Source organism: Pipistrellus hanaki (genome assembly GCF_964339955.1).
Source record: "Pipistrellus hanaki genome assembly, chromosome: 2".
Taxonomy (NCBI): domain Eukaryota; kingdom Metazoa; phylum Chordata; class Mammalia; order Chiroptera; family Vespertilionidae; genus Pipistrellus; species Pipistrellus hanaki.
Window position 1 is genome coordinate 5,027,084 of NC_140504.1, and position 14,704 is coordinate 5,041,787.

The 14,704-nt window shown below is 54.4% G+C and overlaps 1 protein-coding gene across 2 annotated transcripts in view; it reads left to right on the forward strand.

Annotated features, from left to right (window-relative positions):
- Positions 1-14,704, forward strand: part of BACE2 (beta-secretase 2) — a 66,201-nt gene that overhangs the window by 20,913 nt on the left and 30,584 nt on the right. For both annotated transcript variants that reach the window (XM_084873645.1, XM_084873644.1), the window contains exons 2-3: positions 4,957-5,045; positions 11,889-12,105. In XM_084873645.1, coding sequence (XP_084729771.1) covers positions 4,957-5,045; positions 11,889-12,105 — 306 coding nt within the window. The remainder of the gene's footprint in view (positions 1-4,956; positions 5,046-11,888; positions 12,106-14,704) is intronic.

The window sequence follows — 14,704 nt, forward strand, 5'->3', positions numbered from 1 at the left end:
CATGGACGAGGAGCGGACACTATGGGATGCTGGGAAATAAGATGAAGTGAACCCCGTGTGTTTAAGGGGAAGTTCGGACCTAACAGCCTTTCCTATTGCCAGGCCCAGCTCAAGCCAGAGGGGCCTGCAGAACAGCCTGCGGTCAGACACTGCCCGTGGGAGGAGGGTCTGTTTCCGCTCCTTCGGGAAATGCGCAGAGAGAGCTGATTTTTGGCTGAAATGCCATTTTCTAAACCCCTGACAAGGTGGGAAGGGTTTGGGGTGTTTTTAGTTGTCTCTTTGGGGAAGAGAAGATCAGCTTGCCCTCGGTCAACAGAGGTCTCCCTGCGTGTCCCCTCCCCCCTGGACCAGTGCAGGCTGCGTCCTGGGGCCGCGGGTGGAAGTAGACTTAAAGCAGCGCCCGTAGGAGCGGACCGTGTCCGCCAGCTCTGGGCACATGCTAACATCTCGCCACCTTCCCCTCTCCGCTTCCCGCCGGGGAGGGGTGCTTTGGAAGGTTCAGGACTCGGGGAGACCCCTCCCTCAGTCACCGCCCCGCCACCCGGGAACAGGTTTCGGCAACAGGGGCGGTGGCAGCTCCTGTGTCCAGAGTCTTCTGATCCGGGCGTGACTTTTCGGCTCTTCCAACGGGGACCCCACACCCACCCTCCCATGCCCAGATCCTGCTCTCTCTCCCTCCGCAGCCCTGCTCACCCTCCACAGCCCATCTCTCCCTGCCAAGCGCCACGCACTCCTTGGAAAGCTGGGGCCCCTCCCCTCCCCACTGTGCCCTCGGCAGCCGTGGTTTTCCAAGGAGCTGAGGAATCCGTCCGCAGGACTCTGGATGTGGGTTTTCCTAGCCGGGCCTGTGGTGCGATGGCAGAAGCACCAGCATGTATGTGTGCACACACGTACAGAGCCTGAGTACACGTGTGTATGTGTGCACATGCATGCGGAGTCTGAGTACGTGTGTGTGCACACACGTGCAGAGCCTGAGTACACGGCATAAACCAGCTCTTCCGAGCGAAGTTCCTCAACATCTGGTTGTGTTAAGTGTTTGGAAATGGTTCCCCCCTCCCCTTTATAGAAACAACCTTAATTTCAATCTAGATTGTGGAGAAATGGCGCGTGGCAATTATTTTTGCTCTCTCTCACAAGCGATGTGGAAGGAAATGGGGTTCGTTCCTAGAGCCGAGGCGCGGAAAGGACCCTATTAGCAAGTGGGGCGCCGACAACCCCGTGGAGTCACTGTAGGCCGACAGCCCGCAGACGCCGGCAGATGGGCCGCTGATGTGATTAGGAACCGTTGCGTTAAACGGGCCATTATTTAGATTATCTGCTATTTTCCTATTAACCTGCAGCAAAAGAGACAGTGGTATCTGAGAAGTCCAGGGCTGCTGATCGCTCACCGGGTCCATAACCAGTTCTTCCCTTTACCTATTGCGGCAGTCAGCATGTGGCTCTCTGCATGGTTAGTGCCCCGGCATCACCAGGAGGGGCAAGGGGCCGTGGGAGGCGTGCAGCCCATGTGCACAAAACATGCCACGAATCTGAGGCCGCGTGTATTCTCAGCGGCCCTGTGGGGCTGACTGGTGTGCTCAGGGGTGACATTGTCATGTGTGTGGGTGGCATTGAACCTGAGGAGGCAGGAGATGGTTTGGGGAATTCCCGGGATAAAGGAAGCAGCAGGCGACGCTGGTGGCCTGTGGAGAGGGGTGTGGTGTCCAGACGAAACCTGCACCCCGAGCCTCCCATTCCGACCCTTCGTCCCTTCACAGTGGATGGCGCACAATTATAGGGCACGTGCAATCTTTCCTATTTTTCCTTTTCAGTTGACACTGCTTGCCCTGGCCCCGGGGAGAAATCAGCCTGAGAAATGTCCGTTCCCAGCACCATCGGGCAGGAGAAGGGTTGGCTGATTTACTGGCAGAAACATTACCAGAAGCAGCCCTCCCCGCCGTACCCCCGCGCCCCCACATGTTTACTGCTCCCTGGATGTCCATCCCTCGCCTGATAGGGCGGCTGCCTCAGTTATCGGGGTGATGTGTCTCCTTGAATCACACTGTAGGAGCGGCCGAGGCGGTGACCAACATTGCCGAGCCGTGCGTGGCTGTGGATATTTCTGGAAGCCGGCTTCTGCTGAGCTGGCCGGGACGGCGGGACAGAATGCCCGGGCAGCTGGAGTCGTCGGTGTGACGTGGCGCAGCCTGTGTTTGGGGGGGCTGTCTCCGCATGTGTGGCCCCCGCCTCTGTGAAGGGGGGACAGCGTGTGGCGTGGCAGGGTGCTGAGGACGGGGGTGTGTGCAGGACGGGGTTCTGACATGAGGCAGAGGCTGTGGGTGGAATTCCACACCCAGGAAAGAAGGGCGCGATGCCTGCCAAGACGGTCCCCGTCACTGGGGCCATTGTGCCCAGGACAATAGTCTTGTGTCCACGTTGGCCACGCCCGTGCGCAGGCGCTGGGGGCGGGGGTGTGGATGCCAGCCTGGGAACCGGAGTCCTGCTGGGCTGTGGGCTGTGTGGCTGCCAGCAGGACTCGGGGAGCGGCTGTAGACACGGCTGGGAGAGCAGGGATGTTGGTTCCGGAATCCATATCTTGTTCTCTGGGACTTTGAATGGCTGAGAAGGAGAACTTCTCACTGCACTCCCTTCTCTGAAAGGCCTGAAGTTCCCCGATGGGCCTCACGAAGGGATGCTGGCTTTATCCCCCCTCCTCCCTGCTGCCTCCACCCAGGCAACTTGCAAAGCTCACCTGGCCTCCAGGAAACATGTGAACCCAGGCCTTGGAGACGGGGACACATACTCAGGGCCCTGGGAGCTACATATGTAGGGTGTCCCGCCAAAATGGGGACACACACACTGAGTCATGATAAAGGTGCTACAGAAGACCAAAGAAACCCAAGCAACGCCTTAGAGCACATGTGTCAAACACAAGGCCCGCGGGCCAAATCCAGCCAGCCAGGCCTTGCAATGTGGCCCGCACCGCGCTGTCATCACTGCACTCCGCTGTCAGTTTATGACATTGTCAGTTTATGACTGTTCAATAAACCATTCGGCCCGCGATTTAGGCTGGATTTTAGATTTTGGCCCCTTCTCTGATTGAGTTCGACACCCCTACCTTAGAGGAATGGAATCACACAGTTTTGTTACACCGGCGGTCTCTGAGGAGTCGCCTCCAAAGTCTGAGCAAACCAATATGGTGGAAGCCCTTATTTTATCCCCTTTGGCTTCTTTGTCCCCCAAATATGGATGGGGCCTTCCGGACCTTTCGTGGGCACTGCAAAAAGCCCGGTGGGTTGGGATAGGGGCCTTGCGACCCTATCTCAGGGCCTGGCCTGGCACCAGCGCTGATAACCCCCTCTGGGGGTTGTGTGTTGTTCATGGTTTATGGCATCTGTAAAATGGGAGCATTTAGGTAACAGGTCTTGTATGACTGGATTGTGGAGAAAGGGGCAGTGACTTAATTATAGGTCACCAAGGATGTACATTGGGTGACTGGCACAGATCCAGATTGCTACCCCCCCCCCCCCACCACCGCCCAAACTTCAGGGTTACATTGGAATTAGCCTTTCAGTCTTCTCAAAGCCAGTGTTTATTAAAATACCTATCAGCTGTTAAAGTGAGCATACATTTTGGGGGACACTGCGTTAGCTCACGTTGCTTGCACCGGGTTTCTGCTGTTGGGACAGTGGCCTTGGTGCTGGGAGAGTTTCATTCCGATGGCGGATCAGGTCGGGCCCTGGCTGTTCGCTCACGGATCACGTGTGATGTTGTGATGTGTGAGAAGAAACGTATACTTGGTCTCCATCTCAGTTCCTGGCAGAGCTCCTGAAACCCTAGCAAGTTCCCAAGTGACCAGAGTGATAAAAGGCCTTTTGTTAGTACTGACAAGCCCTCTGAGCCACACCCAGTACCTTTAGGAGCCAGCCTCTGGAAAGCCCCTGAGGATGGGGAAGTACCTGGGAGAAGAGGATTGGCGCTTCCAGCCTCATCTCCCTGGGGGAGAGAGGGGAAGGGGAGGCGGGGAGGGGTGGGGGAGGGGGGGCAGGGCAGAGGTTGGACTCGAGTCAGTCACCCATGGCCAAAGATTTTGACCATTGTGCCCAGTGTTGAGGCCTCCATCAAAATTCTGAATGACGTAGGAAGTGATCGGAATTGCAGAACCGGAGGGACTGACTGGGAAGGGGCATCTGGAAAGAGGAGAAATGTCTGTATCTTGGTTTGCGGGGACACCACATCTAAATTAAGGTGACCAAATGTCCTGTTTTTGGCGGCACAGTCCTGATTTTTAACAATTTGTCCCGCCCCAATTTTTAACAATTTGTCCGTCGGCCCCAGGCGTTTTAAAAAAGTCCCGATTTACAAAATGGGAACTTTTTTAAAACGCCGAGGGACGCGGGACAAATTGTTAGAAATCAGGACTGTCCCGCCAAAAGCGGGACGTCCGGTCACCTTAATCTAAATGCATCAGTGGAAAATCAAAGATCTTGCATTTGTATTGGCCGTAAATTATACCTCGTTGAAACAAAAAAATGAGGCCTGTGACCAGAGTTCCCAGGTGCTAGCAGCAGGGATGAGGGAGGCCCCCATGGATCGGGATTTCCAAGAGAGACGGGAAAGGCGGGAGTCGCTGGGCCCAGCCCGGTGACAGACCTGGCGACAGCCCGGGGTGAGAGGGTCTGCCTTGTTCGTGCCAGTGGCTTAGGAAGGACATCCTCGCTGTCTCTCGGAATCTGTTCTCTGTAAGGGTTGCTGTGGATCCGAGGCAAAACCGTTTCCCCTCCCTGCTGCCAGCTGCTTCGTGGGCTGGGTTCACATGTCGGTTTTATAGCAGCTTTCTAAAAACGGTCTAATCGATTTAAGTTTTTCCAAGTAATAAATGATGAGTAGTTAATTTTTAGAAGAATCGTTCAAGAGTATGGTCTCTTTCAAGTAACCTGAGGGCCCTTCTCTGTCTCTTCCCTTTAAAAACCAAAGCTGCAGATTCTCGTGGACACCGGGAGCAGCAACTTCGCCGTGGCCGGCGCACCGCATCCGAACATAGACTCCTACTTTGACAGCCAGAGGTGAGTGATGGGTCTGGCCGGGCTTGGGGGACCACACCAGTTCCTCAAAGTACCCCGGAGTGAAACAGCCAGAGTCTGTTTCATCTTGAGGAAGGTATATGTTTGCACTTGTACATAGTTGTGTGTATGTGTATATGTTCGTGAGAGTATCTGTGTGTGTAGTGTATGTGTGCAGTGTATGTGTGAATGCATCTGTGTTCATTCCGGGGGAATCCATAGCACAGGGGTTGGCAAACTCATTAGTCAACAGAGCCAAATATCAACAGGACAGCGAATGACATTTCTTTGGAGAGCCAAATGTTTTAAACTTAAACTTCTTCTAACACCACTTCTTCAAAATAGACTCGCCCAGGCCGTGGTATTCTGTGGAAGAGCCACACTCAAGGGGCCAAAGAGCCGCATGTGGCTCGCGAGCCGCAGTTTGCCATAGGACATAGGACATTCTAATCGTCTCTGTACATGCTTGTGATTCGATTCAGAAAAGTGCAAGTCATCATCTTTGTAGTGACACCCGAGTGCAGAGAGCACATGGTCCTGGGCGTTGGCTGTGGCCTCTCTGGTCCTAATGTGGTGGGAACCGGAGCTGGGAGAGGCCCTGGAGGTGGGCAGGGGACTGCGCGGGGCCTGGGCTGTGGGGAACCTGCCTCTGTGTTGTCCCGTAGTTTGTACGGAGTTCCTCTGTGGTGCCCTGAAGCGATGCAGAGGTGATGTCGCCTCCCTGCATATGCAGCTCTGGTGGCCCTGGTGCCCGTTGGGGAGAGAGGGGGCATTTACATCGAAGGAGTCAGGACCTCCATACGTAAACATCCGGGTGGACAGCAGTTGGAGACGCATGCTGCCGGGCAGGCTGTGAGCTCACCGCGGGCACCCGGTGCCCAGAGCGGGCTGGCAGGAAGCTGGCTGAGATAGACCCGGGCCCCAGAGCGGCCTGGGGAGAAGGCGGGATTTTCCTCATTGGTGCAGAGTCTTGGAGGTGCCCCCCCCCCCCCCCGAAACTACGTGTGCATTCGTCCCATGGGCACTTCTGTCATTCAAACCACAGCTGGATTGACTCGCAAGGAGTAAGTTAGTGAGATTTTCTTTTCTTTTTTTAATCCTCACCCCAGGATATTTTTCCATTGAGAGAGTGGGAGAGGGAAAGACAGAGAGGAATATGGATGTGAGAGAAACACATCAGTGGGTTGCCTGCTGCAGAAGCCCCGGCCAGGACTCAGGCCAGGAAGTAGCCTACAACCGAGGTACATGCCCTTGACCGGAATTGAACCCAGGACCCTTCAGTCCACCGGCCGACCCAACACTCCACTGCGCTAAACTGGTGAGGGCCTGAGATCTTCCTAGTTGTGGGAACCCTAATCACGCGGGTCGTGTTAAGGGTTGATATGGGAACCCTTAACACGACCCGCGTGATTCAGGGCCCACTCTAGTACCTTAGAACATCACTCACATTGGCCTCTGTCCCTCAGCCCACCTTTCCTGTAAAGAGAACATTCTTCAACAAGGCCACGGTTTTTCTTAGCCGAGCCAGATCCAGGCGGCTCATCGCTGACCTCCAGGCACGTCTTGTCGCCAGCTGCCCCACGCTGAGCTTCACCTTGCCTTCCTCCCGCTCCTGCCCTCCGTCTCCCAGGCTTCCATGGACTTACAGGAGCACAGATTTATTATTGTGAAGCTACGAACGACGAACATAACGCAGCCTCTGTGTAAAGGACGTGTGATGTGTTTGTCTGACGCTTTCGGGTGCCGATGGCGTGGGCCTGAGGCACACCTTCCCCCGCTGCTCTCTGTGGAGCCAGGAGAAGGTTCTCGCTGCCTTCCCCAGCTCTTCCCGGGGCTTCTGCTCCGAGGGCGGCGCCTGCGCCGTGATGCCTCTGCTGGCTCGGCCCTCTGATCTCCCTCGGTTAGAATGAGGCTCGGTTGGGTTTGTCGGCCTCCAATTCAAGTCCCCCAGACACTGGGGACTGAGGTTTCGTGCTTCCTGAAGCATTTCCCCAGTAATTGGGGCCTGGGCCTGGGGCTCTTTGACAAGGTCTCTTTGATTTGGGAGCTGGGATGTCAGACTGCCATGAGTCATCCGTGTGTCTCGTTCCGCTGCCTGGGGCGGCCAGTGTCCCATGAACTGCTCCGCAGCCAAGGGAAGGCGGTGTGCTTTTTAAGATGTGCTTCTTTTCCAGCCAGTCTGACAGCCTCCAGCCGTGGTCTTGAGAGATTCAATAGACTGATCATGTCTGACCTGCTAATCTATTCAGGAAATTAAGTATATTTCTATTAGTGTTTCTCTTCCTCCCACAATCCACCTGGGGTGGAGTCCTCAGATCAGCATGGCACGGGAATTAGAATATGCGAGAAGTACCTGGTAACCTGAAGGAGGCTGAGCTGGACCCCCCAAACCAGATGCCTCTGTCCATGTGACGGTGACAGACATTTTTGTCCAATTCTTTTTTTCCCCAAAATATGTTTTTATTTATTTTAGAGAGAGAGAGAGTGTGTGTGTGTGTGTGTGTGTGGAGAGAAAGAGAGAGAGAGAGAGAGAGAGAGAGAGAGAGAGATACATTAATGAGAGAGAGAAAGAGAGAGAGAGAGAGAGAGAGAGAGAGATACATCAATGATGAGAGAGAATCCTCAATCAGCTGCCTCCTGTGCATCCCCTCCTGGGGGTTGAGCCGGCAACCTATGCATGTGCCCTGACTGGGAATTGAACCGGTGACCTCTCGGTTCATGGGTGGACGCTCAAGCCTTGAGCCACACATTATTTCCAAGTGCCTGACTTTCGGTAATGTATGGAGCCTGCCCGTTGTTTGGGTGTCCAGGGGAGACTGGCCCTATTGGAGCCACCTCGCATGGGCCATTGTTGAGAATGTTGATGAGCCACCAGGTCAGGCCGGCCTAGAGCCTTTGGGCCGTCTGTGGCCTGTGTTCCGGTCACTTCCAGGACCGTGGCAGAGTCAGAGGGGGATCTGGTCCCCGGGCCAGGCCAGCCACCCTGAAGGTAAGTCTGAAGTGTGCACAGAACGGAGTGGGCAGAGGCCTGCAGGACCCTCCCGGGTGGCATGACTCAGGGGAGCCCTGGAGTTCTGCCCTCCTCCTTCTCTCTCGTGTCTCCTGAAATGGTTGTGGTTTCTTTTGCAATAACAACAGGTGCTGGGCTCTCTTCTCCTTGGTCCCAATGATTTCCCTTTTCAATCCCAAGTCCGCCGAGCACCCTCGGCAGAGGAGAGCGGCTCCTGAATTTGGTGCAAAGCGGTTTGACTGCGGTGCGTGGACCTTTTCCTGGCTCCCGCATCCTTGACTGGCCGCTGTTCGGGGCACGCTGAGATGCTGCCGAGGAGAAGCCGATCTGGGCTCCCTCTCCGTTTGGCTGATTAACGTGCGGAGCAGTCGAGAGCCAAGGCTTTTCAGTGCCAAGAGGCAGGACGTTAGAGCGTGAAGGGGGAGGAACGCACCTGTTTGTTAATTTAGTGCTGGAAGCTGCGCGCTGGTAACCCGCAGAGCTGCTTGCGGTTCGTCTCCGGGCCTTTGGCTGGGCCCGCCGGTCCCGGGGGACGTGGCTGAGGAGAGCTTTCTCCCTTCGGAGCCGTGCTTTCTGTAAGGGCAGCCGTTAGCCACGCGTGGCTCCTTAATTAACGTTAATAAATGGTCAGTGTTCCGTCCCACCATTATCACTTTTTATTTATTTTTATTTTTTTATTGATTTTTTTTTTTTTTTTTACAAAGAGGAAGGAGGAGGGATAGAGAGTTAGAAACATGGATGAGAGAGAAACATCCATCAGCTGCCTCCTGCACACCTCCCACTGGGGATGTGCCTGCAACCAAGGTACATTCCCTTGACTGGAATTGAACCTGGGACCTTTTAGTCCACAGGTCAAACGCTCTACCCACTGAGCCAAACTGGCTAGGGCCCATCATCACTTTTTAAGTGCTCCGTAGCCCCCCATGGCTGCTGAATGGGATGGCATCCAGAGACTATTTCTCACAGCTAGGTCTCCTGGGCAGTGCTGGTCTGAAACATAACTGTACCTTTTTAAAAATATATATTTTTATTGATTTCAGAGAGGGAGAGAGTGATAGAAACATCAATGATGAGGGAGAATCATTGATTGGCTGCCTCCTGCACACCCTCCACTGGGGGGTCGGGCCTGTACCCCAGGCACGGGCTCTTGACCGGAATAGAACCTGGGGACCCTTCAATCTGTGGGTCAATGCTCTATCCACTGAGCCACACCAGCTCTGGACAACTGTGCCGTGTGTAACCCTGAAAGTCTCCTCCACCTTCCTGGCCACCTGAACCAGCCTTCCCCACACACTTTCCCCTTCCAGTGGGGGTGGCTAGACCTTAGAATGAGACAGTTTGGATATTCAGGAAGAGCAGCTCTGCAGAAGATTTTCGGGGGGCAGGGAGGGGGAGAAGCTTACATTTTGTAGTAATTCATACATTGAGTAAAGGTAGCAAGTGATTAGATAATTATAACAACAGCAACTATTTTTGTTGTATACCTGCCGTGTTCCAGGGTCTTGTCCCAAATGCTTTACATATTCACTCTTTCATCCTCAGAATTAACCCCATGAGGGGTGGTGCTATATTCTCCCCATTCTGAGTCCAGGAAACTGAGGCACAGAGAGGTTAGATGGCCTGACCCAGGGTCACACAGCTGAGAGGGGCTTCACTGGTATTTGAACCCGAGCAGTGTAGCTCCAGTGGCCGCTATGTCTCTGCAAATGACAAGGAAATATCCAGATGGTCCCCCGCCCCCTCACCCCCACGAGGGCACTGGCAGCTGGTGGGAAAACTGTAGAAGACATACTAGGTACCCTGTTTCCCCGAAAATAAGACAGTGTCTTATATTAATGTTTTCTTCCAAAGTTGCGCTAGGTCTTATTTTCAGGGGATGTCTTATCTTTCCATGCGCTAGGTCTTATTTTCGGAGGATGTCTTATTTTCGGGGAAACACGGTAGATGTTCAGGCTCTTGGCGCTACCAAAGAGCCTGGACGCAGTGAAAAGAAAACCATTTCTCAAAAGAAAGCGATGGTGCTTTTCCACTGTTTGGAGGGGAGAGCTGATCTTGAAGCTCAGGAGCTGGCAAAACTAGGGCCCATAGGCTGCCTGGGACCTCCTGTCTGCTTTGTAAATAAAGTTTTATTGGAACATAGCCAGGCACATTTGCTCACGTGTTGTCAGAGGCTGCTTGCTCATTATCCTTGCGGAGCTGAGGAGCTGAAACGGAGGTCATGTGACCCACAGGAGCGTAAACATTTATTTCCTGGCCCTTGACAGAGTGGGGGTGCCGACCTGTGCTAGCTCACCTCCTCCGAGCATCTCAAAATAATCAGCATCTTCTGTTAGCAATTGTGTGGTTTTCAACTTGAGGGATGACCCCAGATTGTCGAAAGGGACTGAATAATTTCGCTGTTTTTATTCAATTCCGTGTAAATGAATGTAGCCCCGGCTGCCTGTCAAGCACACCTGAATTTCTGTTGTCTGTAAAGCTTGGCATGTCACCAATCACCAGGCGCCCACCTCTCCCTGACCAGACTCTGCACATTCCCTCAGTCATTTCTGGAGTATGTAAGAAACATTTTCATACAAATTTTGTAACTTAATTTTTACAATATCCTGTTATACATAATTGTTAATAACGAACTACAATGTGTATTAATGACGGAGTCCTATCATCCTGTTGCATTCATTTCCCTTAGCACCTTGCGTGGTGGCGCACCATTTCTCTCCACTAATACCAGCAGAGAATATTTTAGCAGCCGAGGGACATGGCATTAGTCTTGGACTGACTTGTTTGGTGTGCACAACAGGAAATATTTCACTTTCGGAGAACAAGAAAAATAGGTTTATTTGTGTTACATTTATTAATTTGTGCAGTTATTCAGTGTCTGGTAAGTTAATGTTCAAGAAAAAATATTAATTTTTATTAAAATGTTCTATTATTTTACGTTAACAATGACCCATTAATTTCAGCCCTTTGTATTCAGCATGTCTCTGTCGAAGTAAACCTACATCTCTATGAAAATTGAAGTTTTTGTGTTTTTTACATACATAAACCTAAACCTTGTATATCTGGCCCATGGTAGCCTTGAGTTTGACATGCTTGCTGTAGATCTGTCCCCTGGATAGTTCCCATCACTGGTGTTTTCTTTGTTTGCTTGCCTACTGTCTGCCTCTGTGCCATTTTTCCCGCCCATGATCTCACCTTGTTCAGTTACTGTGTTTGAGTAACCTACGCTTAGGGCTCTGTCCATATGGGGCGGGAGGTGGTGGTGCCCAGTGATTTGTGTCAGGCATGCCATTGCTTTATCCCCCACATTCTGCTGTGAGGGTGATCCACTTCAGGGCATTAGGGAGGAGCCCTGACGGAACCCGGGACATCAGGGGGGAGTGTGCGGCCTGAAGGGGTAGGCCTGTGGCGTTGGCGGGAATGGCTTTGTCTTGACTCATGACACTGGTTGTGTGAATCTGAGCCCTCGGCTGCTGGTGGCGCTGCTCCCTGTGTCACCAAGCCCAGTGCAGGGTCCCCACCCAGCCAGACGGCCAGGCAGGTGCCCACCCGCAGTGGTGCCTTCCCAGGCTGGCACAGTCAAGGGAAGCAGTGGACCTATGGGCCTTTGCGTGGCAGGAAAGCTGTATGCAGAGGGACCACGTGTGAACCCGGTATTTCCTGCCACACGCTGCCACCCACACATAGTGGCCATGCTTGTGGGGGGAGATGGAACCGGGTTCGATGCGCACTGGTGAAAACCGCTTGCCGCCGACTGACCAGGTTTGGGACAGCTGTCTGCCCCCTCGGCCGGCCGCCCGTGGGACAGGGACACCCAGGCCCCGCTCTCCTCCCTCCAGGTCCAGCACGTACCACCCCAAGGGCTTTGATGTCACCGTGAAGTACACACAGGGCAGCTGGACGGGCGCCGTGGGGGAAGACCTGGTCACCATCACCAAGGGCCTCAACGCTTCCTTCCTCGTCAACATCGCCACCATCTTCGAGTCGGAGAGTTTCTTCCTGCCAGGGATCCAGTGGAACGGCATCCTCGGGCTCGCCTACGGGGCCCTGGCCAAGGTGAGCACCGTGAGGGGCAAGGGGACCGGAGCGACGGGAGGAGGACCCGCAAACCCCCCGTCCGGGGGGCCGGGGAGCGGGGCCGGGCCGCTGGAGACGGTCAGACGGGATCACGGGGCCGAACAGACCGCTGGCCACACGGTTCATGAGATGTCTAGGCATTTTTACAACGAAAGGGACATGGCACAAGTTTGGAACCTTCCTGCAAGATACCCGGGTGCCATTACTTGCTGTTTGTCTGGTGTTTTTATCTATCTGACTCGTATAGTTTGGAAATGTTGAGAAGCTGGATCACTCTGTGGTTTTGTGGAGGAGTTTTTTTTATTAGCGTAGGGTCCAGAGAAAAACACATGTGTTACATCCATACACTCGGATGCAGATGGGCCCTGCAGGAGACACGGGGGGTGGACCCAGGGGCTTTTGAGGGACACCTGAGAGCCTGCCTTGGGACCCCCGGCCACTGGAAGTAGTCCCCCACTGAGGAAGAAGGGGGAACCTTGTTCTCGGCAGCATCAGCCCCTCACAAGCAGGTGCAGGGTCTCCAGTGTTTGCTGTGCAGGAAGCGCTGATGGAGGGCAGAAGAGGGAGGCGGCTGGCAGAGGCGAGGGGGGAGGGGGGTTAGGGTGGGGGCACGGGTATTTCCACAGGGAAGGGCTGCCAGGGGCAGGTGGCTGGGACACTGAGCACCTCTGGGCACGTCTGCAGACACCCAAGCAAGGCAGAAGGAGGGCACCCTCCGGCCTGTACCAGGCACCACCCCTCCTCGCTCAGGGTCAGGCTTGGCGCAGAGCGAAGAGGGAAACCAAAGGCGCCTGGCAGGGGTGGCAGGAGCAGCAGGGCGGCAGGCCAGTGACCACAGAGCCCCGGCGCCCCTGAGGGACCCGGAGGGAAGGCCTGCTCTCTCGCCTCCAAAGGACATTTGTTCCAGCTCAAGTTTACTGGCAGATGGCGCAGGGGTGGGGGAGGGGAAAGGTGTGGGGGGGCAGCAAGTGTGGGGAGGGGGGATCCCCAGCCCTGTGGTTTCTCAAGGAGAAAAACCAGCCCCTGAGACACGCGGCTGAGAATACCAATGATGTCAGTTCCCCGGAGCTCCCCGAGAGGCTGGGTGAGGTCAAGTTACTCCCCACCCTTTTTTTTTTTTATTATTATTATTAAATATATTTTATTGATTTTTTACAGAGAGGAAGGGAGAGGGATAGAAAGTTAAAAACATCAATGAAAGGGAAACATCGATCAGCTGCCTCCTGCACACCCCCTATTGGGGATGTGCCCGCAACCAAGGTACATGCCCTTGACCTGAATCGACCAGATTTGAACCCAGGACCCTTCAGTCCACTGACCCAAACTGATTAGAGCAAGTTACGCCACTATTGAGATGCGTGCACTGAGGATCAAAGGTCCGCCTCGCCCAGGGCAGTCAGAGCCCCAGCCGCCTTGTTTCTCTGTCTGTGAGGCCCAGCCCGGCCCCGGACCCCCCTCTTTTCTCGGTACTGTAGCCCCAGCTTAGTAGGAGATTTGCGTACCTTTCATTTCTTAGTGTATTTTCACCAACCACGTGACCCCGGGCCAAACATTTCGTCTTCGTGTGACTTTGAAAGTGACAGACGTGGGTGTGATTATGCTCATGCTGGTTGTTGGGAAGCGGTGGAGGCGAGCTAACCGATCTAGAATGAATAGCATGTGAAACTTCCCTTGGGAGTCAGCCACGTGGGGGTTTCCAGATGTGCCACGTGGCCTTTTATCTTTCCGTCTGCGAAATTCCAGGGTGAGCAGCCACTGGCCCCACACGCCGGGAGTCCAGGAGACAGGGAGAGGCTGTGCAGGGAGCAGGGACAGGCAGGGCAGGCGGGGGGGTTGATGACAGTGAGTGGTGGCCATGGTGTGGCGGTCCCTGGTGGATCCGAGATGCTTCCCCCTGAGGAGGCACCCACGGGAGCTCCCTCCTGCAGATGCCCAGGTCCAAGCACGCCCCTCCATCAGGCTCTCTTGGTTGCGGGACGGTGTGCTTTGAAACCTCTGCAGGGACCTTGGGCGCAGTCCTACTGACGGTGACCTGACGGAATCCTAACAGATCCCTGACTGTGCCAGGCCCCGTGCCCAGCCCTTTATGAGATAACGCCCATTGAAGCTGAGAACCGCTCTCGGAGCCCATTATCATCCCATTTCACAGATAAGGAAACCAAGTCCCAGGGTGAAGCAGGTGGAGCGGTGATTCAGTCCTGCGCCGTGGTTACCATGCTGCCTCTCAGGGAGATGGGCTACAGGAAAACACCACTGGTTCAGCAACGGCCCCACCATGTCCACACCCACCTGGGTCAGCACCGGCCCCACCCGTGTCCAGAGGCGCCTCTGTCTCGCTCACTGACCCAAACTCAAAGTCCTGTGGCAAAGACAGACATCATCCCAGGCTCCCCAGATTCCACGGGGGCTGCGTGGGAGACAGTGCAAATGAACTCAACAAACGGGAAGATTATATGTTTGCTAGTGGGGCTCTCTCCATCCTCCCTCCGGAACTGTCGATGATAACGTGTATTATCTTACAGATAATAAATGACCGTGCGTTCTGTTAACCACGGGTTGTTGGCATATGCCTGTAGCA